Genomic DNA, 25,366 nt, shown 5'->3' with positions numbered 1-25,366 from the left:
TCAAAATAGAAAGTTGGGAAAAAAATGGAAGAGGCATATTTTCAGAGAGCAAAGAAACTACCAGACTCATGTCTCACTGGGTAGAGATGTCCAGAAAGAGGACTATTAGATTCAAGTGATGATAAAAGTGCAAAAAAGTAGCATTCTCTCAATTGTAAATTTTAAGCCCTTATAGTTTTAAACTGCTCTTTTAAATCATAGTGTTTTAATGTTTTATCAATTTTTTCCTTTAAATATGATTTGTTTTTTGTAGTGATTTTTATTACAATCCCCAAACCATATTTTTTTCCATTTACTTGAACTTATCTTCAGTTAATGGAAATCATTGGATAAAATAGAATGAATATATTCATAACACTAAAGAATGGATTATGATACTGCATAGCTAGTGTAATACTAAAAACATAGTAGGGGAATAAGAAAATTCAGTATTACTCTGGACATTGCTCCCGCTATTGAAGATTGGAACGTGTTTAGATGGACTTTAACAGCTTTCTTTCTCAACTGTAGTGTTCCTCGTTTTGTGTTTTAACTAGATGGATCAGTATTACAGCTGAGAGTTGCCAAGCGGACATAGCTATTTAGTTTGGAAAACTGAGAACCTCCAGGGTGATGTCACATCGGTGTTTAGGACATATTTATATCAATAGAGGAATCAATTCTATATTAAACAGGGCAAAGGAGAGGTTTACATTTAGTCTGACCTTTTAACCTGTTTTCTGCTTTATATAAACACTTTTATTAAATTCTGTCAGAGTCCTTCTATCAGCTATGCTGCTGTCCTGTTTTTTTCTAGGCCGAGACAGAAGGAACTGTGGAGGACACCTCCTCAGAGCTGCCTGTTGCTTCCTCCTATTCTTGAAGTGCTCCTTCAGGAGTGAACAGCCACTGGCTTACCTCCCCCAGGCCTCTCTTGAAAGCAGGAGTTCTTAATCTCTGCACTCTTAACATTTTGAGTGAGATGGTTCTTTGTTGTGCGGGGCTGTCCTGTGCATTGTAGAACCTTTAGTCTTTACCCACTAGATGCCAGTAGTATCTCTCCACTTTTGACAATCAGAAATGTCTCCAGGGGCCAGCCCTGTGGCCGAGTGGTTAAGTTTGTGCACTCTGCTTCAGTGGCCCAGGGTTTTACCGTTTCAGATCCTGGGCACCAACATGGCACCGCTCATCAAGCCATGCTGAGGTGGTGTCCCGCATGCCACAACTAGAAGGACTCACAACTAAAATATACAACTATGTACTGGGGGGCTTTGGGAAGAAGAAGGAAAAACAAAAAAAAATCTTAAAAAAAGAAAAAATGTCTCCAGACATCATGAAATGTCCCCTGGGGAGCAGAGTCACCCCTAGTTGAGAACTCCTTTTCTAAAGCATTGTCTCCTAATTGGGGGTGTGCCCCTACTCAGTAGGGAAGAGGTTTGAAAACTTCTGCACCTGGGGCTCACTCCCAGAGGTTCTGGCAATTCAATATGTCCAGGGTGGTGCATGATACTTTGATTTTTGTAACTCTGTTAGTGATCCTGCCTGTGCTCTTGCAGGTAAAAGCCACTGTTAAGAGTCAAGCTCACTCTTTGAAACTTTCTTCTGTGGCAAAGCTCCTTACTGCAGGAGTTGTACCTTCTTTCTGGAGGTAAAGGGGTTGTTGTCAAGCCACAGCTGATTTCACTCAGTCCCCTCATACTTAGCGCTTAGCCATGACTTGTGTTTGATTTCTTTTTTAAGGGACAAGATTTTTTTTTTTAATACAAACCCTTGTGTTGAGGGCTGACTTTCATTAGATCACAGCGAGGGAGCTGCTTTGCTAGTTTGAAACCTCGACCTAAGGGGACAAAATTTTTTTGTTATTGTTTAATTAACGTCATATCCACTAGATACCAGTAGTACCCCTCAAGTGTGACAATCAGAAATGTCTCCAGACTTTCCGAATGTTCATGGGGGGCAGAATTGCCCCCAGTTGAGAGCCACTGATCTAACCAAAAGCAAAAGGAAGACTTATTATCAAGATTCCCATGTACTCTTAGAAACTTCACTGAATTATTAGTAACTACTCTCCTGATAACTTGAGAAATATGTCAGAATTTCAGGGAAAAAGCAGATACAGCTTGTAAAAATATATTCAATATTGTAAGATCATTGTATACTTGAATTACAAAAAAATGTTTTGCAATACAAACTGGGAGTTTGAGTTTTTTTTTCTTTTTTCCTAAGAAAGATTCACCCTGAGCTAATATCTGTGCCAGTCTTCCTCTGTTTTGTATGTGGGTTGCCGCCACAGCGTGGCTGCCAAAAGTGGTGTAAGTCCACTCCCGGGAATTGAACCTGGACCACCAAAGAGGAATGCACCAAACTTAACCACTAGGCCACCGGGCCAGCCCCTAATGAGTTGTTTTTGGTTTTTGGTTTTTTTTGGTGATGAAGATTGGCCCTGAGCTAACGTCTGTTGCCAACCTTCCTCTTTTTGCTTGAGGAAGATTGTCCCTGAGCTAACACCTTACCAGTCTTCCTCTATTTCATGTGGGATGCTGCCACAGCATGGCTTCACAGGCAGTACTAGGTCCATCCTCAGGATCCAAAACTGTGAAAGCCTGGGCCACTGAAGCGGAGCATGCAAACTCAACTACTGTGCCACCAGGCCATCCTGAGCCTAATGACATTTTTATATGTATCAAAAGTGGGCAGAAATTACAAAGGTTACAAAGACTGTGAAACAGTCATCAAAGATGATGATAGGTGGTCCTCCTTTTGTCTTCGCCTGCACTTCTGTCCTGTTCATGGTTCTCCTAAGGGCACACTAATGGGACCTTCTCTTCTGCCTGAGGGATACCTACATGTGCCCCACCTCCCAGCACTTTAAAAGTTTTTACTGGGATTTTTTTCTAGAATTCCCACTGCTCTCCTTTCTGGTCCTCTGCTGAGTTTTAATGGATTTCAACTGGGTATTGTTGGATAATTTGTTGCAGTTTGCTTAAAGGAACATCTCTGCTTGCTTGCTTGCTTAGAATATCTTTGTTAATTTAAATAGGAAAATGCTGTCTGCGGAATCACTAGTCACAAAAACCAAGATGTAAAAAATATTGTAATAAGTTATCACTTTATTCTTTTTCCAGGAATCATTGTAGTCGATCACTTTCCAGTTCTCAGCCTCTCAGTTGTGATACTCGAGGGACACGGTGTTGTGGTTTCGGAAAACTGCCAGCTCAGAATAGAAAAATACTTGGTAAGGGAGGCAGCATGCTTAAAGTTGAAAGCACCAGCCCTAAAGTCAGGCACACTTGGGTTCACATCCTGGCAGGTTATGAAACCTTTCTGAGCACCCGTTTCACCATCTGTGAAAGGAGATTAATTACCTGTCTTATGGGATCGCTGTGATGATGCACTGAGATAATGTTTCCAGAGTGCTTAGCACAGTGCCTGGCCTGTAGGAAGGCATAGCAGGAAATGATAATATAGGAATGCAGTTGGACGGAAGTCTTTAGTTTCAAATGAATTGAATTTTTTATACTTCTTGAAGTGTTCATTCTCTTAAAATTTTAGAGCTAGAGGGGGCTTTAAAGACCTTCTGGTTCAATCCTCTTACTTTTGGATGAAGAAATAGACCAAGTGACTTAACCAAAATCATAACAGTGTAGTGTAATAAATGCCATAATAGGGGTAAGTTCAAATTTTGTAAAATACATTTTAAAAACATCTTTACTGAGATGTAGTTTATATACCATGAAATTCACCCATTTAAAATGTACAGTTCAACGGTTTTCTGTATATTCACAAAGTTGTGCAACGATCACCACAATTTAAGTTTAGAACATTCTTGTCACTCCAGAAAGAAACCCCGTATCTATTAACAGTCACTTCTCTTCCCCCCCCGCCCTCTCCCTTAGATAACCACTGATTAATCTACTTTCTGTCTCTACAGATTTGCCTATTCTTGACTTTTCATATAAATAGAGTCATATAGTATGTGGTCTTTTGTGACTTTTTTCACTTAGCGTAGTGTTTTCAAGGTTCACCTGCATTGTAGCATGCATCAGTACTTCATTCCTGTTTATTGTCCAGTAATAGTCCATTTTGTGGATATATCACATTTCATCCATCTATTTAGCAGTTCCTGCTCAGTTGGATTGCTTCTATTTTTTGAGCTGTTATAAATAATGCTGCGTGAACATTCGTGTATAAGTTTTTGTATGGATATGTGTTTTAAATTCTCTTCGCTTCATACTTACAAGTGAAATTGCTGTGTCACATGGTAACTCTATGTTTAAATTTTTGAGGAACTGCCAAACTGTTTTCCAAAGCAGCTACACCATTTCACATTCCCATTGGCAGTGTACGAGGGTTCCCATTGCTCAACATCTTTGCTGATACTTGTTATTATCTGCCTTTTTGATTATAGCCATCCCAGTGGGTATGAAGTGGTATCTCATGATTTGTATTTCCCTAATGGCTAACAATATTGAACATCTTTTCATGAGTTTATTGGCCATTGGTATATCTTCTTTGGAGAAATGTCAATTGAAATCCTTTGCCCATTTTCTAATTGGGTTGTCTTTTTATTATTGAGTTGTAAGAATCCCTTATGCACTCTGAAACCAGTCCCTTATCAGATATATGATTTACAAATATTTTCCCCCATTCTGTGGGTTGTCATTTCACTTTCTTGATGGGATCATTTGCAGCACAAAAATAGCTAATTTTTAATGTCCAATTTATTTTTTATTTAGCTACTCATGCTTTTGGTGCCATATCTAAGAAACCATTGCCTAATCCAGTGTCATGGAGATTTTTCCCTTTGTATTTTTGTAAGAAAAGAAGTGATTTTATAGTTTCAGCTCTTAAGTTTAGGTCTTTGATCCATTTTTAGTTGATTTTTGTAAATGATCGAAGAAAGGGTCCAACTTCATTCTTTTGCATGTGGATATCCAGTTGTACCAGCACCATTTGTTGAAAATACACATTTTTAAAGAGTTTACACCCTTCTTGCATCTGAACCTTAAAATGAAGGCCTGTATGGCCTTTAAAAAAAAAACCTTTGAGGAAGACCAGAGTTTGAGGAAAGAATGTATCCCCTTTAGCATGTGAGATTCCTCCCTCCCTTGCCCAATTCCTCAAAGTCTGGATTCCCTTTCTGGTAATCCACCATTAGAAGTCTGATTCTGGTTTAATGGGTCTGTGTTGGAGCCCTAGTATGAGTATTCTTTAAAAGCTCTCTAGGTGACTCTCATGTGTCGGCACACTTAACAACTAGTGAAGTAAAAGGTTAACAGTCCTAAAGAGGACCAAACAGAAGGAGTCATTTGGAGGCGCTGCTGGAAAAGGAGATATGCTGTGGTATGTGCTGGCGTGTGGCATCTCAGGCCTCCCTTTTCTCTGTGGGAGCTCCATGACTGTTGTCCTCTGCTCTACAGGTGGCAGCATCTCCCTACTGAAATAGAGCTGTGCCGTGTCAGTGCTTTTTGAGGTTAGAAGCCTGTGGAGATGAACTATGTGAAATAAAAGGACCTTCTGCCTTAAAAACCCAATATAAGAGGAAAACATAAATCCCAAGCACTGTTGTTCCTCCTGTAAAGGAAGAAAAATATTATTGTTCCGTAACACAAGCACTTTTTAAAAAATGATAGAATTTCATTTTACAAATAATACAGAGAGAATTCTACTTTGCCACTTTAGTTTTTACCTTTTATTCTGTGGCCACTGTGAAACAATTTGGCTTTAAAATAACTATGAGAAAAAATTGAATTTTGAAATTAGTTATAGATTTTAGGTCTTTTAAGTATATAAAATACAAATAAAATGCCCTTTATTGCCTATAATTGAATTTGTGAAAAAGCATAAGGACTGCGACCCGCAAGGTCTGAAGAGCTCCCATGTCGTGGTTTTTGTGTTGCCTGAAATCCGTGCTCTGCCAGGAGCAAAGTGTGTCAGCACGTTCCTCACAGCAAATCTTGCCTTCAGTGATCAGTTCCTCCTCTTGTGTTGCTAAAAGGTCTAATGTAAATGGAAAGAAAGACTTGATCGACAACACTCTCTGTGTTTCCTTTCTTTTTATTTTAGTAAATTACCAGTAAGCAGATCTCCGGTGGTTGGTTTCACACGTCATTTTGGCTGGCCACTAGTGTTTCAGAGTCCCATTAAGGATTTATTATATTCTAGACCAGTGCTTCTTAAAGTGTTTGGGAACCAGTCCTGGTCTGTAAACTGTTACTAGCCCACAATTAAGTAACGTTTAAAAAATTTGTGTAGCAACTTGACCTTGTCTAGCCGTATTCATTGTGTTTTACAAAAGTATCGGCTTGCAGTGGACTGGGAAAAACACAAAACTGGTACTTCCCCACAGATGGTCAAGAAGCGCTGTTCTAAAGGAAGTAGCTTTGAGGAGGAGGTGCTTTAAAGAAACCATCATTCTTTTTACGTGTATTTTCTCTCTCTCAGGGATTTTGTGTTGGAAGACATGGATCTTGCTGCCAATGAGCTCAGCATTTATGACAAACTTTCAGAGACTGTGGATTTGGTGAGACAGACAGGCCATCAATGTGGCATGTCAGAGAAGGCAATTGAAAAATTTATCAGACAGCTGCTGGAAAAGAGTGAACCTCAGCGGGGGCCACCCCAGTATCCTCTCCTCATAGCTGCGTATAAGGTAAAAATGTGTTCTGACTTGGAAATAGCTTAGATGGAGCACAGATTCTTCAGTTTTCTCCCCAAGTACTGCTGTTGACCAAGTCTACCATTGAACCTTGGTTTTTCTATGAATAAATTGGCCTTTGCTCTTGTTACCAGGAAATTTGTCTGTTTTGTTAAATGTTCTAGATGAAAATGTGTATTTATAATTAAACTATATTTGTAATTTTTAATGGTGGACATAACCCCTGGTCACATGACAGAAGCTTGGTGAGCCTTGTAACCCTCATAGTTTTTAAAGTGTAAATGCTTTCAAAAGTGATTGTAAGTGGCTTGTTTATGAAAATGGATTAGTTCTCAAGGTACATTGGACATAGTAGAAGAGGCCTGTTTTTTTCTTGGCATTAAAGTATCTTGTTTGATGGGAAAATTATTAATTCTTTTCCTGTCTTTCCTTGTAGGTCCTCGTAACCCTGGGATTAATCTTGCTCACTGCCTACTTTGTGATTCAACCTTTCAGCCCATTACCACCTGAACCGGTACTTTCTGGAGCTCACACCTGGCGCTCACTCATCCATCACATCCGGCTGATGTCCTTGCCCATTACCAAGAAGTACATGCCAGAAAATAAGGGAGTTCCTCTGCATGGGGCTGATGAAGACAGATCCTTTCCAGGTAGAATGCTGCCTTTACTCCTTATGAGATACAGCTTTCTCAACAATGTATAATGGGAAAGGCAATAACGTTTATTGACATCTGATGAGAGACTCTTTCCCTATACTTTCTCATTTAATTCAGTCCCCACTAAAACTCTTATGGGATGGGTTTTATTATCCCCATTTTGCAGATTGAGAAACTGAGACTCAGAGAGATTAAGAAACATGCCAGAGAAACATGTAGTGGAGCCAAATTCAAACCCCCGATTCCAAAGCACAAATGGTAGGAGTGAGTGTTTTTGTTTACAGGAAGGATTGGAATGTATCCTGTTCTGCCCTCTTCTCTCCTGTGATCCCTATCCGTAAAAGATATTTTGATAAGTAGCTGTTGATTTATTAAAAGCATCTGAGTCTCGCTTACTTTTAACCAGATCCTCTAGTAGTCCTTAGCCTATTGGGCTAGGTTTTTGTCTGGGTTTATCCCACCCTTCTATTTAGTCTTTTCTCTCTGTCTCACAGTGCGTTTATTTAGTGCTCCTAAGTGTATAATTTTGCCAGTAAGTTAAATTTAAGAAACATTTAAATTTGGTAACAGTGCATCAGTGGCAGTTTAGGAATTCCTAGTCTGACAGACCATTTGAGAAGTTTCCTTTTGAGAATAGTGTAACATGTCATAAGACTTGAAATTTACTTTTTTATGAAGAAATATGTAAATTAATGTCACAAATGGATTGTAGAACGTTTTGTATAACCGTGTTCTGAAACCATTAGGATCCAGCATAATTGTCTAGGAAGTTTGTTTTCTCTTCAGTGTTGTTTTCAGAAAAAATTTACTTGTTGAAGCTAAGCTTTATAATCACAATGTCATTCTTTAAGTCAAGACCTAATCACTTATAAAAATCACCACTTGGATTGGGTCTCCTTTGAAAACTATTTTTGTACACTTGAGGAAATCATGGAAAGGTTTCCAAAATTATATCAAAATCAAAGGAAGGGAACATTGTAAAACAAAAACTTAGCTTTGTGAGTTTTTTTTAAAATTAGTTCATACATTTGGAGTTTTTAGTTCCACATATAACTTCCTTGTATTCATTGGGAAGGTTGTTTTTGAATTGTCATCAGCAAAGCTCAAAAAAATGGTTTACAGCTCCTATCAGGAAGGTCCAGAGCATGTGGGGGAAAGTGTCAGTCAGGCCAGCCAGTGCTGCTTCCTCAGATGCATTGGTCTCCTTTCCGGTCCTCCCCTCACTGCCTCCCTAACGGCATCTTCTGCTCTTTGGCACATGAGATGAAGTCAACAGTTTTTAGGACCAGGTTGATGGCAGTTACTTTGTTTCTCCCCATCCTATAAAGTAAATCTCCATAAACTATTGAGTTAAGAAATGATAGTCAATGGACAATGATTGCTCATTCTCTAAATCAGAGTTTAAAAATTAAAGAAATGTTAGCATCTTGTCAACAAGCCAGGCTGTTTGGTCCACTCCAAGTGAATATTTTGCCTTGCAGGTGGAAATAAAATGAGTCCTTGGAGCTCAGTTGTAAAGAGAGAGCATTAGAAGGGTGTGGTTTTAACTTTTTAATGTTGTTTATTCTATTAAAGTGCTGCTCTAACTTATAAAAGTGGATATGGATGCACTATATTTTCCTACGTGTGATAATGCTGGGAAACTGTAAATGTAAAAGTAACAATGTTTTGCATAGCATTTGGAAGGAAATTTGAGAATGCATAATGATATGGGGGGTAAATAGAAACATATTGGGGGGAATAGGTACAAGAAGTAGGAACTGCTGGGCTTGCAAGAGGCCCAGAAAAGTAAAAAAAAAAAAAATACGTTATCATTCCTAATGTCGTGGTACCAAAAATAACTGCCTTTCAGTTAGGGTTACTTAGCAATACCTTTAAAGTAAATGTAGAGGGAGAGTGGTGTGGCACATTCAGCTCCTGAAAGGAAAGCCCTGGAACCTATTGTTTCCTTAAGGGCTGGCCTGTCTAACGTTCCCTGGGCTCCTCTGACACTCCTTGTGGTGGTGCCTTGGGAGTGATGGAGGGAACAGGAGCAGTGGTGATGCACCAGAGGCACCATCGCCCTTGCTGGTAAGTTTCCTCCTGACCACTGGTAGTTTTTCCTCTTGACTCCACCCGGGGAACAGAAGGCAACAGAAGTGGGGTTCTTTTTCCAGGTTTCAGCCTTGGGTAGGAAATCCGGCCCCTAAATCCTATTGATGAGGAGAATGAAGTGACTCTGTAGTGAGTCATGTAAACATCCCACTCTGCAACAGAAGAGAAAAAGAAGATAAAACTTAGCAGATGCCAGGCCCTGTTCAAAGGGCTTTCCATATATTGGTTCATTTAATCTTTACAATATCCCTATGAGGTAGGTTCTGGTCTTATGCCTATTTTACAGATGAAGACACTGAGGTACAGTGAGATTAGGTCATTTGCCCAAGGTCACATGGCTAGTCAGTCACGGAGCCATGATCTGACCCCAGGCAGCCCATCTTCAGAGTCTGAGCTCTTCACCTCTGCTGTGAATAGTTTGTAGGCATGCAGTATACCTGAAGAGGCCAGCTCTAAGTTTGATTTTGGAGTTCTCCATTCTCTCTCTCAGGTCACCAGGTGCTTTCTCTCTCAGCTCCCTAGACCTTAGGGAAACAAGGTTCTTTCCCCTGGTACTGCACATCCAAAGATAACGGCCCTCCAAGCTATTGGTCCTTTAGAATTTTCCTGAACTAGTCTTTTCCTAGGCATTCAGCCCAGCTCATCCTCCCACTCTGCACCCTTATAGATAATGTTTGACCTATTGTTTGACTTAATCTTTTCTCTTATTAAACCACAGTTTTCCCTTCACATTCACATTCTTAGTTCTTCCCCCTGCCCCTGCCTGGTATCTTTATATTCACTTTGACCCTGCCAATCACCCTCTTGGCTTTCATCCTTCCACGGAATCATTGAGTCTTAGAGCTAAAAGGGAACTTTAGAGTTGATCTAGTACATACCCCCGTTTTAGAAAGAGGAAATTGAGGTCAGAAGAGGTGAAGTAATTTGCTTACCCAGCTAGAAGTGGGAAACTTGCACTTGAACCTTGGTTTCTTAACTCTAGTCTGTATTCTTTCCATCACGCCACACTCACTGCCTGCTGTCTCTGCCCTCAGCCAAGCCAGGTTCCAACATGTTAGGCTCAATTACTTTGTTTGCTTTGGGCATTTATAATTTTTAATTATCACGCCCATTTACACTGAGGAGGCCTGGGTAGTTCTCACAGACTGTGAGAAGGTGCATCTCTGTATCTGTACTGCATAGCTGCGACTTCTTGTGCCCATCAACTGTCAAGGGAAGGTTGAAGTGGATCTAGCAACATCAAGGAGTTTGGGAACAGCAGATGGTTCCTTGACTTAGAACTGAGGACCTAGTCAAACCTAGAGTCTGTGCCAGTGCCCAATGATGAAAGGCTCAGATCTCAGGGAATGCCTTACTCTTTTATTTGCAAATAAAAGGTGATAATGGTAGCTCTCTCAAGCACTTACTGTATACCAGCCACTGTGCCATGTGTTTTCTCAGCCTTCACGGCAATCACATAAGGTCGTTACTGTTTTTATCTCCATTTGAAAGATGAGGAAACCGATGTGCAAGGGGATTGACTAACTTACCTAAGGTCTCACACTTAGAGACAAATTTTTATACAAGGAGAACTCAAAAATAGCTGGACTCTGTGGTTTAGAATGGTTCGAATGCGTTGCTTACTAAAGACCAGGCTATTGGTGAAATAATTTCTTGGGTTCCTTCCCTCCCTGTGGAGTATGAAAATGGCTCTGGGCATGCTGCCACCCCTGCGAGGGACCTGGCCAAGGGCGCCTTCACCATCAAGACTTCACCCCTGCCTCAGGCCCAGGATACTAGAAGAGGTGCTAAACAAAATGAGCTACTGGAGAGTGACCTGATTAAGTACTGAGCATGCCCCAATGCAAGTCACAGAGACTGTCGTGGGCTTTGCAGGCTTTTTGTGGGTGTATTTCTAATAGAAGAAATCTAATATAAGAAACTGTGAGGTTGTATTTATTTAATCTTTATTTTGAGGTTTCTCCAAATTCAGACTGCTGGTTTGATTTTTCTCCCCATGGACTTAATCCTGTTGTTAAAGTTTCTGAAACGTCAAAGTTTCATTCATTTCATTCAGTGAATGTGTGCTGAGACCCTACTGTATGCCAGGCACTGTCCTCAACAGAACAGTGAACAAAACAGTCCCCTGGTCTTGTGGAGTGATGCTTGGCTTTGTGCCTTTCTTCGGCCCTATCATTTTTACCCAGGGGAGTCTTGTCCTGGAAAGAAATTTTTTTTTTTTTTTGCCTTTTGCCAGGTTAATAATCTGCATAAAAGGACTCTCTCCCCTCAGAATTCCAGGGCGTGTTACGGTTGTCCACAGGGAGCGAGCCTAAGTGCATTCTTTTGGTAAACAACTCTCAGACACAGGAAGCCTCCTGACAGGCGTTGGCCTCTGCTCTTCTGCAGAGCGCCCAACTTGCAGAGAAGGCTGGGAGGTTATAGTTTCTGCCTTTCTTAACTTCAAGGCCATGCTTTATCTGAGAGACTGTGTTTGACATCTCAAACAGCGAAATGAATCCGTATCATGGTGAGAATTTGGAATACAGGTCATGAGTTTTACTGAACTCTTATATGTGGAATTTTACTTCTGTCACACTTTTTTTGGTATATGTAAAATAGCTAGCATGAGGACGATATCTGGAGTAAAGAAGCCTTGGAAATTAAAAGAAAGTTGGGAAGTTGCTATCCAACTTCCACTGGCCTTTTCTGTCTGGTGCTGTAGAAAGAGTGGACAGAAACAGAGGAGGCCTGGAAAGAAGTGAGATGCAGCGGGTTAGGTAGCTGAAGAAAAGCTCTGGACTGGCTGGCATGGGAGGGTCTACTGTGTGCCATTGGCTATTTTCCAGAGTGGGATTTGCTCACTCTGTGCTGTGATGGCTCCAGCCAGTTGTACAGAGAACACATCAGGTAAAACCTTTTCAGATAGATGGAGGCCAGGTTGGAGTCTGGACACTTGTCCTTCTGTTGTTGGGGATTCTGTGGGAAGGAGAGGAAGAGCCCCAACTGTACACCACCCCTACACCCAGACACTTCACTGCCTGGCTGTTCCTCGTGCCTTCCCACCAAATACAAGCACATTCTTTATCCACTGTGGTGATCTCAAGGCTGCAGGGAAATCAAAAGTCGTTCTTCCTCTTGGATGTGCGCTCGCCTAATTCAGATGGATGGCCTGAGCTACCCCATTCCAGTGATTCTCCTTCCTTGTCACGTCCCCCCTTCCTTTGCTGGCTGCCAGTCTGTCCACAGTACCTCTGCTCCTGTCAGGTCCCTCTCTAGGGATGACTGAACTCCACATTTCAAAGTTGATATTCTCAGCTTAAGTTTTCATGTTCTCCAAAGACATTTTTATTTGGTAAATACATAAAGCACTTACATACAAAGACAATAAAGAAGTGTAAGATTTTGATTTTTAAAAATATGCTTTTATTATTTTCACTGAGGAAGACTTGCCCTGAGCTAACACTGTTGCCAGTCTTCCTCTATTTTGTATATGGGCCACAACCATAGCATGGCCACTGACAGGTGGTGTGGGTCCACGCCCAGGAACCAAACCCAGGCCACTGGTACGGATTATGCTGAACTCTGCCACTAGGCCACTGGGGCTGGCCCCCCAAAAAGTATATACTTTTAATAAAGTAAAATTTCTTACCTCTGTCTCTCTATCTCCCCCACCCAAAACAATCACTGGTAATAATTTGCTACACATCATTCTGAATTTTTCCATGACTATACAGATAGATATATACTTTTATATGTAAACATAAAATGCTTTTCAGTTCACACACAGAAGAAAGGGCTTGTGTACATATTTTTGACTAGTCATATTGTATTAGTTTCTGAGGCTGCTGTAACAAAGTACCTCAGGCTGAGTGGCTTAAAACAACAGAAATTCATTCTCTCACAGTTCTGGAGACTAGAAATCCAAAATCAAGGTGTCTGTAGGGCTGTATTCTCTCTTGAAGGCTCCAGGGAACAATCCTTCTTTGCCTCTTCCAGCTTCTGGTGGTTGCCAGCAATCCTTGGCATTCCTTAGCTGTGGTAGCATAGCTCCAATCCCTGCCTCCATCTTTACATGGCTGTCTTCCCTATGTGTGTCCTGGTGTGTCCTCTCCTCTTCTTATAGGGACACTGTTTAGATTGGATTTAGGGCCTATTCTACTTCAGTATGACCTCATCTTAATTACCTAGTTCCTAATATGGTCACATTCTGAGGTTCCAGAAGGACTTGAATTTGGGGAGGACGCTGTTCAACCCAATATATTAGGTTGAACATATATATACATATATTGAGTATGTACATATACCTGAGTTGAGTGTGTGTGTATATGTATATAACTCACTGGGTATATATAAATAACCCAGTACATTTTTCAAGATTTTATATTATCCCATAATTTGACAGTTTCTGGTTTTTTTGCTATTACAAAAAATGCACCTGGGATATTCATATATACATACATATACTATTCTTTCTGTAAGATAGATTCTCGGTCAAAGGCCATAGGCATATTAAATTTTAGTAAGTACTACCAAATTGTCTTCATAAACTTAACTCCAATGTATACTTTCATTAACAGCACATATTGATCATCAAAACTGGATACTGTTGTTGTTTTGCCAGTTAAAAAACTAAAGAGTGATATCTCATTTTAAGTTGCATTTCTTTGATTATTAGCAGAGTTGGATGTCTTTTCATCTGTTTTGGAGGCCATTTATGTTTATTTTTCTGTGAATTACTTTTTCATATTCTTTGCCCATTTGAAATTTTTTATCTAAGAGGAGTTCATTATTATATATTAGATTGATTCTTTGCATCTTATAGGCAAATATTGGATTAATCTGTCCATTTTTTCTTTGTGGCGTCTTGCTTAGGAAGACTTTCTTGCTCCCACAATTATAAAAATCATCTCATATTTTCCTCTAGTTATTTTTTAAATTTTGTTTTATCCATTTATATGTTTAATTTATCTAGAATTAATTTCAGCATATAGTGAAAGGGATCAGACTTCATTTTCTTCCCAAATAGATGGCCACTTGTCTTAATATCATTTACCAAATCCGTCCTTTCTTCCCTGAGTTAACACTGACCTTTATCACAAATTAAATATTCTCATATGTATATACTGGATTTGTTGCCACATTCTTTATTCTGTTTTATTGAGCTTTCTGTCGGTTCCTTTATAAGTACATGCCATCGAGTCTCGTTATGTGTTGTAGCTAAGTTCCACGAAGTCCCTGCAAACACTGAATTAGCGAATGCTGACCCATTGCTCCTGGGGGAATACCGAGTTAGGTTCCCAGGAGCTTCTGCCACATTTTCATCAACTGATCAATGCATGACCTTGTTTTATGTGTGTTTCTGTTTAAAGACACCTTATTTAATATATATTGTTGATTGATTAACGTTGAGCTCACAGTCAACAGCACAGTCACCCATGCCTGAACAAAGTTGATCTAACACACGTGTTTTCTCTGTAAGGCACGTCACAGCCTTCTTGCACTTAGGAACACTAGATAGGACTCTAACACTGTGCTTGGGGGCCTTTTTTTAAAGTTAATAAACTATTTTTAGCATAGTTCTAGGTTCACAGCAAAATTGAGCAGAAAGTACAAAGTTCCCATATATCCCCTGTCCCCACAAACGTACAGCCTTCCTTGGGGGCCAGTTTAAACAGCAAAATTACCAACAAAAAATGTAGCACTAATTAGACAGCAAAAAGGACACTGGTTTACAGTCTGAGAGGTGAAACAGAAAGGCAGACTTGCCTTGTTCCCCGTTAGCTGGCGTTTGCTGCTCTGCAGTCTGTGGATGACTGCCAAAGCACCGCAAATACTGATTTGGGGGTTACAAGTAAATTTCAGGGAGTAGGCGAATTCATAGATAGGAATCTGTGAACAAGAGGATTGACTGTACTATCTTAATTATAGTAGCTTTATAAAATGCGACTATGTTTTTACACCTGGTAAGTCAGTCCCTCGTTATTTTTTCTTTTTGAAGAATTTATTTTCTACAACTCATACAATTCAAGAATAGAAAGACAAATAACCCAATTAAAAATGGGCAAAAGCGGGGCTGGCCCGGTGGCGCAACGGTTAAGTGCGCACGTTCCGCTTTGGCGGCCCGGGGTTTGCCAGTTCGGATCCCTAGTGCAGACATGGCACTGCTTGGCAAGCCATGCTGTGGTGGGCATCCCACATATAAAATACAGGAAGATGGGCACGGATGTTAGCTCAGGGCCAGTCTTCCTCAGTGAAAGCAGGAGGATTGGCAGCAGTTAGCTCAGGGCTAATCTTCCTCAAAACAAAAAAAGGGCAAAAGATTTGAATAGACATTTTTCCAAAAAAAATATACAGATAACCAATATGCACATGAAAAGATGCTCAACATCATTAGCCATGAAGGAAATGCAAATCAGAAGGACAGTGAGAAGCCACTTCATATCCACGAGGATGGCTGTAATAAAAAAGATAGACAATAAGAAGCACTGGCAAGGATGTGGGGAAATTGCCACCTTCATCCATTGCTGATGGCAATGTAAAATAGTGCAGCTGCTTTGGGAAACAGTTTGGCACTTCCTGAAAAATTTTAAACAGAGTTACCAAATGACCTAGTGATTTCACTCCTAGGTATGTATACAAGAAAACTGAGAACATATGCCCACACAAAAGTTTACATGCAGATGGTTGTGGGAGCATTATTCATAATAGCCCCAAAGTGAAAACAACCCAAATGTCCAACAACTTATGAATGAGTAAACAAAATGTGGTATATCCACATAGTGGAATATTACTTGGCAAGAGAGGGGAATGAGGAACTGATAGTGGTATAATATGGATGAACCTTGAAAACTATGCTGTTAAAGAAGCCAGACACAAAAGACCATATGTTGTATGATTCCATTTATATGAAACATCAGAATAGGCAAATCCGTAGAGACTGAAAGATGAGTGATTGCATAGGGCTAGTGGGAACGGGGTTGAAATGGGAAGTGACTGCTAATGGTATGGAGTTTCTTTTTAGGGTGATGAAACGTTTTAAAATTAGATAATGGTAATGGTTACACAAGTCTGTGAATATACTAAAAAACACTGAATTGTATACTTAAATGGATGAATTTTATGGTATGTGAATTAAATAAACCTTTAAAAAAATGTATTATCTACACAGAGAAAGCAAAATAATGCCCTTTCTCTCCGGTCCTGCCCTCCTCGTGCCCAGCGTGGAGAGAGGCCCACGCCCTCCCGTGACCCATAAGCAGTCAGAGGTGAGGATCCTCAGGTCTGCCATCTGCCAAGTGTCCATCACATAAGCCTCTTAATATGTCCTCTAATTGTATCCGTGCCTGAGGGGAATGTCCTCCATAGATTTTAAGCAGTGATCGTACTTCATAATTCATTTGTATTACCCAGGATGCCTTCTGGCTCTTAAATATTTCCAGAGTTAATTTGGGCAGTGGGTGGGTTATTGCCTGTTGCTGTTCTCACACGTTTACTGTTCTAGTTGAACTTTAGTATGCAGTTGTCACAGCCCCACACCCCTCCCGCCATCATCAGTAAGCAGCTCTGATGGGATTCTATCCATGTTGTATTAAATTTATGTATGTGTTTTTGGGTAGACTTGACACCTTTATGATATTTGGTCTTCCCATCCAGGATCATGGTATGATATGTTTTATTTATTCAGGTCTTATTTTATATCCTTCAGTAAAATTTTAAAGTTTTACCTTTCTTGTTAAATTTATTGCTAGTTATGAATAAGGTCATTTTACATTTCAGTTTTTAAATGGTTATGGCTAGTAAAGTAAGAACACTATTGATGTTTATATGTCTAGATATCTTTATCTTGTATTCTTCCACTGTATTAAATTCTCTTTTTAGTACTCTATTCTTGCTTTCTTTTTCTTTCTTGATTTCCCTTCACTGGATATTTTTCCTCCACCTGTTTTTCAAGGCGTCTCTATCTGGAAATCCCAAGAATATCTAAAGTCTTTATAAAGCTCAGAATAAAACTTAAATACGTTACTGTTAAAATAATTTCTCCTTTCTCTCAGGTTCAGAACGCTTGCTGCCAGCCCATGAAGCACCTTTGTATAAATACGGTGCCTCTTTCTCCTGACACTTTACTCTTATCTCCTGGGAAGATTGTCCTAACTAACTGGTTCAATTGGAATATGACACCTCACTGCACAGAGATATCATAATAAACTCGGGTCTCCGATGTCTCCTGTGTTGGTGCTCCCTTAGAGGAGGGGCTCTTAGCGGTCTCAGCCTGCACCAACGTTCTTGAAGTGTTGCTGAACTCTGTGGATTGTGTCACCACTGCCTCTGAAATCACTGCTTTCTTCCCAAGCCCACCACCTCAGTTTAGACTCTCATTATGTTTCATCTCTCATCGCAGGACACCTCCCTGCCAAAAAACAAAAACAAAAACAAAGTACTCCCGGCTGTTCCTCTTCCCGGCCTCTCTCTTCTTGGACACCCTGGTCACCACCCAGAGTAACCGTCCTCAAGCACCAGGAAACCCCTGCTCAGAGGCCTTTGACCGTTCCTTGTTTAGCTCCCAGTAGAATCACAAGTGCTTCAAGCCCTCCAAGCCCTCGTCGCCGTCTTCCTCGGCAGCCACTATTCTATGCCACCCCCCCCCACCACTTGTCTCTTCCCACCGCGCTCTGGTGCCCTGGTCCTTCCTGCTGCTTCTCACTCTGTTTGCTCATCTGTGAAATGAGAATAGCAGTGCCTCCTCAATAATTACCTGGTGACAAGGGAACGATACAGCTTGCAGAGATGACTAGCACACAGCCTGGCGCTGAGCACGTTAGTCTCCTTCTGCCTTCCTTCCCCCTTCCTCACGAGTACTTTGGAAACTGAAATGCTATGTAACTGTAACGTGTTGTTATGATTCATTATGCCCCATTGTATGTCCCTCACCCAGAGTACTTGTATTTTGGCAAGAATTCATCATATTTGACCTTTAATAAGAAACATTTGGAAATATTCCAGAAGAAGAAAAAAATGTAACTTCGCAGCCTCAGTGTGCCACTGAAACAGGTGCCCCTGAGGGGTTTTAGCTGCCCCTGGAGGCTCATGGTGAGCATTGTGGAAGGAGTGCCCCGCTCTCAGGGTAGGGGTGCAGCCGGAGTCCTCTGGGGGAAAGTCTGTCCGCAGGCCCAGACAGGTGAGAAGGGCAGGTGGCAGCTGCCTCAAGGAAACACGGGTTCTATGTGCACAAGATAGAGGGTGTTTGGAGGGTGCCCAGGAGCCGTGCTGAGAACAAACACAGCTGTCCCCTGATGAGGCTTTCTTATGCTGCACTACTGCTGCCTTAAAAAACAAGGAGAAGGTGCTTCCTGCCCACCACAGAGAGTGTGTTGTGGTTAAGAGTCAGTTTCCAAGTGTGTTTACTGGTTAAAGAATTGACTTCAGTGCAGCCACATTCGGTTGTCTGTTGTCTTTTGTTCTAGACTAACTCTCCCAATTTGGTTTCCATTGGGTTTTAATCAGAAGCCATCTGGGGAAGCATTTTGGATTCAAATTAGAGTTTATCACAAACACATAGAGAACACAGATGAACCCAGAATGGAGCAGAGAGCAAACAAGAAATAATGCAATAATGTCTTAAACAGGATAGTGTTAGAGAAACTGAGAAAGGCTGTGTAGAAACAGCTCACCCCTCAGAGAAGGACCACCCAGGGAAAGGTTGTACTAAAGGTTGATAGTATGTAAAGGTTGTACTAAAATTGGAAGGACACAGAGAGGATTAGCATCCAGCTGGGTGGGACGTTCCATTTCTGACCAACCTGCAGTCCTTGGGGGTGGAAACTGTGGTTAGTAGCCCCTGCGTCTTTGTGAGCTGGGACAGAGTGCTGTCTAATGAGCAGGTGCAATTCCCTTTATTCCAAAGATGGGCCCCTGAAAAGTCCCGTCTCTCCTCTCCAACCCTTCTCTCTGCACCCTTTCCTCACTTCCTCCCCAGAGTTAGCCTGGCCTCCTCCTGTACTTGTGAACTAGGGTCTAGGCACACACCCAGGTGTTGGAGAAGACCCACAGTGGCCCGTCACTGATGGTGAGACCTCCCTTTTTGCCTGCCCCTCCCCACTGTGCTGTAGCCATTCTGCCATTTGAGACGTGGGGTCCCAGGTTAGAAAACAGTGGAAGAACTACATCTCCACGCCCACGTCGCTGAATATCTTCTCCAATGTTCAATTTGATTTGTTGATTTGACTTAGGAGATACATGTACATGTTAAAAAATATTTTCCATAAAGTACAGAGAGAGAAAAGGACCTCTCCTCCTACCCCTGTCCCCTAGGGCCTCTGCTCCCTCCTCAGAGCTTGCTTATTTCATGTGTACCTTTTCGGAGGGCGCCAGTGCTTGTCGTCGTTTGCTTTTAAAAGGTCCTATACTGTCTTTCCTTTCCCTTTCATGCTGGGGCTCCGGGCTTTACCCGCCGTGCTCCTCCTGCAGCTGTTCTCTCCGTATCCCTTCCTCTCGCAGACTTTGACCTCTGGGGAACAAACGACTGTGAGCAGAACGAGTCGGACCCCATCCCTGCCAACTGCACTGGCTGTGCCCAGAAATTACCCCTCAAGGTCATGCTCCTGGAAGATACCCCGAAGAAGTTTGAGAGACTCCATCCTCTGGTGATTAAGGTAAGCAAGGAGCCTGATTCCTCACTGAGGGATTACTTGTGTAATGGCTGGAAAACATCGAGCTCTGACGTTTCTGCTAAGTAACTGTGTTTTGCTTTGCTTTTGTTTTCTGCCTTATGAAGACGGAACAACCCCTGTTGTCTGAGGAGCTTCAGCATTTTCTGTGCCAGTATCCTGAGGCGACAGAAGGCTTCACCGAAGGCTTTTTCGCCAAGTGGTGGCGCTGCTTTCCTGAGCGATGGTTCCCATTTCCTTACCCGTGGTGAGTGTGAAAAGGGGTGTTTAGCCTGTGTGTAGAAAGTGGGCCGACCAAATGTCAAAACAGTAGGAGCACTGCTGAGACCCTACCGTGAGCCTGGCACCATGCGAGCACTTTTCGGTACACGCTTCCAGTCAGATGATTCTCAGGAGCTCACTGTTGAAAACCAGTGAGGAGAGAAAGGGGGTGAGTGGGAGAGGTGTGTCAAAAGGAACGCCACCAGGAGCGGACACCAACATTACCTAAGAAAATCATAATCTATTTCTAAGTGTGGGTTTGTATTTGTGTTTATGCAGAATGAGTCGTTAGCACTGAGGGCTAAAGAGAGCATGAAGAATAGAAAGGAAACTTCATTTCTCTTGATCCCTTGGTGCTTAGTGTCTGTTGTTCGTTGCTGATGCTTGTAATAGCTCTGGGAGGTAGGAATTATCATTGTCATTTTTCAGATCAGAAAAGTGGGAATCAGAGAGATTAAGTACCTTGCTTCAGGTCACCCAGGCAGGACTGAAACCCAGGTCTGTCTCCCTGTCCTTCCTTTATATTATAGAAGACTTGGTCCATTTCTTGAGGTGAAGGTTGCTCTCTAGAAAGAAAAGGAAAGCCAGTTTCCATCTAGAACCATTCCAAAAGAGAAAGTTGGTTTTGATGGATAATTTCTTGATGCTTCCACCTTTCTTTAAATTTGCCGTTCACTTGCATGGTTGAATACTCAGTTTAACGAGCTGGTCAGGCTTTGTACCGCATGCTGCTCCACCTCAGAGGAAAGTTCACGGTTTTTGCCCCCCCTCCTCCTCCATTCTTCCCGTCTCCTGCCTGGCCTGCTATTATTTCAGCCTCTTTTCCAAGATAGAATGAATGGATTGTTTCTTTCCTTCTTCTGTGTTGTTTTAGCTGGATTTTATAAACATCCCACCCACGTGTACAAATCATGGCTGTAGAGTGTGTGTGTGTGCGTACATGATACAGTTAAGTGATTTGTCGTGAGTGTTCTTTATGGACCGCAGACTTAAGGCATTCTCCCTCTCCACCCCGCCCACAGTTTTCCCACCCTGCTCAGCTCTCCGGTAGTGGTGGAGGTCGGCTGGCTTGCCCAGTTTAATTACTTTTTTCTCTTTCGTATTTTTACAGGAGAAGACCTCTGAACAGATCCCACATTTTACGTGAGCTTTTTCCTGTTTTCTCCTCCCTGCCATTTCCAAAAGATGCCTCCTTGAAAAAGTGCTTTCTTCTTCAACCAGAACCTATCGTGGGGAGTAAGGTAGGGAATTTTGAGAGGACTTGGGTCTCGAATTTTGAGACCTCATTTGGGTCCTGGGCTGATGTCGTATCAAGGCCTTCCCTGCATGTCAACTTAGAGGGTGAATTGGGGGAACACCCATGTAATCTAAAATCTCCCCTCCTGTAGCCAGCCGGGAGACATGCAGTGGCCTGCCCTTCTATGAAGGCATGCTTCCAGAAAGTCTAGTTACCTGCAGATCTGTTTCCTGCTGATAACACCTGGGGGCAAGCTACTTTTCTACATTAAAGGAAGTAGAATCCTGAAATTTGAAGGGAGGTGAGCCTGCAGTTCACCTGACTTTCCTCCCTCAAAGTAGAAAGCATGCAGTTTAAATGAATAGTATGTAAAGGAGTAGTCTGGTTCACTCATTTTGTAGATAAGGAACCTGAGCCCCAGAGAGGTTAAATGATTTGCCCACAGGCACAGCAGGTTAATAGGGCTCTCTCCACACCCTCCTCCCAGATTGGCTTTCCCCAGAAATAAACAAATGAGAGACTTCAGGTAGAGAACTGGAAATGCAAAAAGCTTGGCAGCCTGGAGAGGATTTGGGACAAAAAGGTTGATATGCATGTGCCAAAGGCAGGCAGCTCAGTTTGGACGGAAACCCCTCTACCACCGACTTCTGACCTCGGTCCATAGCCACGTCCCCAGAGCCTGCGTTTACTTCTGTTTATGTCTGTTTACTTTTCTCTGAATTGCTCTTTTGTTGAGCCTCATTCCTGAGGAAGGTTTTTGAGCCTGGATTGGTTTGGAGGAATTAAAAGGATGAATTTTCCTTTGTAAAAAAATTAAATTTCCCAAACAGTGATCCCTACCAACTCTGGGCTTTGTCTTCAACCTCCTGATACTATTGTTTGGCTCCAAATTTGCTGAATTGTGTTAAAGGAATTTCAAAGCCTATAAAAACAATAATTTTGTCTAGGAGTAAGAACTTCTGTCTGCCAGCAGTAGGGTGGAGGTGCTGGGCTCTTGCCTCACATTTTAAACACGTTTATCCTGCTGTCGCTGGCTAAAACTCGGGGCCCTCATATGATTTCATCTTCATAATTGTGATATAATTCTGGGTGAAGGCCATTATCTTTATTTTGGTTTTTGCACTTGAATCTGAAGTTAATTTCACCAGCCTGTTTAGCAGCGACACCAAGGAGCACAGCCAAAGGGTAAACACAAAGTTACTCAGACACCGATCAAAGTCATCTTGTGGTTCTCGAGGATGTTTTGGAAAGGGGAGTGGTGCAAATAGGCAAAAATCCTGAGAGTCTGGTTTCTTGGAGCATCTGTTCCCCACCCTGGCCCAAGCTCTCCTTTCCTCACAGCCTTGTTACTCCACCCTGTTGTCCACATCCCTAGGCCCTAGACCCTGGTACAGTCACAAATCTCTGGGCCCAGAATCCAAGAGGCAGCCTTGGGATAGAAGATAAGAAGTGGGGATCTGATTGTTAAGAGGCCCTGGGGGAAGAGGTGAGGGGCTCCAGGCCCACTTCACCCCCTCCACAGTATTGCCAGCTGTAGCTGGCCCGCTCCATCCTGTTGTCTGTTTCTTCCCATCCTGGGTGTAGAGGAACATGGTCCTGCCCCCTTTCAGACCTATATGAAAGAGAGAGACGTTGTTTTTGGTATTCTGGGTTTCTTTTCAAGACTGCAGGTGTCAGTGCCAATGTTAGTACCAGTCCATTGCATGCCAGCTTAAGACACCAGTCCTCCTCCTGTCACTACAGCAGCAGTTGAAATGGCTCTGGTGTTGCTATGGAAACAGAGTCATGGCCAAGGCCTATGGGAACAACAGAGAGACCACGGTTTGGGACAGGAGACAATGGGGCCAAAACCCAAGGCTCTGGAGGCCCTGAGTAGTGAAGAGAAAACCAGGACGTGGCCCAGGGTATCAGACTTCTGACCCCTGCTTTATATGGGCATATAAAGCATTTCTCTCAAGGGCAGGGGCTGGGAGGAGAGAGGAGGGGAGGCCCTAGGGCCTTCTCTTACCATGTAGGTGGGAAGAGAAACCTGAGCAAGACCAGCTTCTCCCTTTATCCCACCCCAACCCCAGGGTTTACAGCTCTGCCTGGCACAAAGGATGTTGCACTTAATGCCTGGTGGTGGCAGTAGTATGCCCTCTGAAGTGCATTAGTTACCCGTGCGGGTGCATATCCTGGTTGTCTCTAGTTTTCAAAATCAGAGGCCACTCTTACTGTCATTAGTTTAGTCAGTAGCATGACATATCTGCTTACCTGGGTCCTGCCATAAAGTGTAAACTTGAACTTGCTGCTGTTCAATTCTTATCAAAATCCTGATAGTAAGAAATCATATTCCATAGAACATTTCCCAAAGCATATGCAAGCCATCTATTTCTCTAAAATGTCTGGATCTAATCAGACCCTCAGAAGATTGCACACTTAGACCACCATGTGTTGGCCTCTGCTAGGCTTTTGTTAAGTTGCAGCTAGATATTTTGCCTTCGGCCTACTTTGAAGCTGTAGCTAGAAATAGTTGTGAATTATGACGCTCATGCCATATGTGTGATAGGGCTGTTGTTGAGGCTGTTGCCCACTAAATCACACAGTGTCTCTTTAGGGGGACCCATAGAAGAGATTTTACCCTGATCTCAGTACTGGGAGATGTCATGCTTGGGAGAGACTAGTTTGTTTTTTTCTTTTGGACATAATTGTGAATGGTGTTATTGGTCCCATTTTCCTCTTTGCTTAGGCTGCTGGGAAACTCAGAGCCATATGTGTATAGACTTTTGTGTACTCATCTCCCCCCTGAGTCTTACTTTGTTTTCTTTTCCTTCCTTTTCTTCTCACTTGCTTTCTCCTCCAGATGCATAGGATGCATGACCTGTTTACCATCGGCAGTGGCGAGGCCATGCTGCAGCTCATCCCTCCCTTCCAATGCCGAAGACACTGCCAGTCTGTGGCGATGCCACTAGAGCCAGGGGATATTGGTAAGTGGGGCCACTGGGGGGCAAGGTCAGCCACAGGATCTTTTTAGTTTTTAACTCAAAAAATATTCTAAGAATTAAATATTGCCTTCACAAAGTTTCAATTAAGGAGAGTCAAAAATAGCATTATTTTATTAGCAGAATCAATGTTCATGCTTAGATGGAACACTAATGAGAAAATGTGGCAGAGAGAAATGTCTTGTTGTATATACATTTAGAATACATCTGTCCATTGGTCTTAGAAATTTCAAGTTAGAAGGATTCTGGAAAATATTTAGCGCAATCCCTTATCTTCCAGATGAGGAGATTGAGACCCAGAGAGGAGAGGTGACCATCCCAAGGCCCCACCATCAGTTAGGCAGAGCATCCAGTCTTAAGCATCTCCTTTAACAGAGTCAAGTCAGGGGAGGTACAATTCCTGATTCGAGGAAACCCTTTCTGTGCCCATTTTGCCATTAAAACAGTGCAAGCAGTATGTAAGAGCACAAGCCACATAAGGAAATATAACCTTCCGTGTGGGTCCCACAGCAAAGTCACAGCCACACGGTCCTGACTCACCCTTGGCTCAGTGATTTCCCAACTGTGACTTGTTTTGTGCCTTATATTCTAAAAGTCCATTCCAGAGAAACAAGTTTGAATCAATTGCTGTCGCTAGCAATCAGTTTCATAGTAGAGTTTTCATGACAGAAGCAAATAAATCAGCACGTGTCACCATCGTCCTCGTTTTTTCCTGCCTCACGAAACGTAGGGGAGGCCTGGAGTCTCTGGCCGAGCCCAGATTGGTTTTCCAATTGATTTCTTTTAATTTTACCCATTTGGAAGACCTTAGTCCCTAGAAACCTCTCACCTCATCTGGATGTATCGTGCAGACT

General features: G+C 42.2%; 1 protein-coding gene across 4 annotated transcripts in view; it reads left to right on the top strand.

Annotated features, from left to right (window-relative positions):
• The window catches only part of C8H6orf89 (chromosome 8 C6orf89 homolog), a 35,760-nt gene that overhangs the window by 3,232 nt on the left and 7,162 nt on the right, over window positions 1–25,366 (top strand). Inside the window, exons 2-8 of one of the 4 annotated variants that reach the window (XM_014830912.3) lie at window positions 3,105–3,214; window positions 6,424–6,631; window positions 7,074–7,287; window positions 19,864–20,018; window positions 20,141–20,280; window positions 21,406–21,535; window positions 24,374–24,497. In XM_014830912.3, the coding sequence (XP_014686398.1) occupies window positions 6,443–6,631; window positions 7,074–7,287; window positions 19,864–20,018; window positions 20,141–20,280; window positions 21,406–21,535; window positions 24,374–24,497 (952 nt within the window). In that variant the 5' untranslated portion in view covers window positions 3,105–3,214; window positions 6,424–6,442. The remainder of the gene's footprint in view (window positions 1–3,104; window positions 3,215–6,423; window positions 6,632–7,073; window positions 7,288–19,863; window positions 20,019–20,140; window positions 20,281–21,405; window positions 21,536–24,373; window positions 24,498–25,366) is intronic. The other 3 variants (XM_070514997.1, XM_014830911.3, XM_014830913.3) reach the window with 3 other exon arrangements.

Source organism: Equus asinus, chromosome 8 (genome assembly GCF_041296235.1).
Source record: "Equus asinus isolate D_3611 breed Donkey chromosome 8, EquAss-T2T_v2, whole genome shotgun sequence".
Lineage (NCBI taxonomy): Eukaryota > Metazoa > Chordata > Mammalia > Perissodactyla > Equidae > Equus > Equus asinus.
The sequence above is the reverse complement of the archived record's forward strand: the minus strand, read 5'-3'. Positions and strand labels throughout refer to the sequence as shown.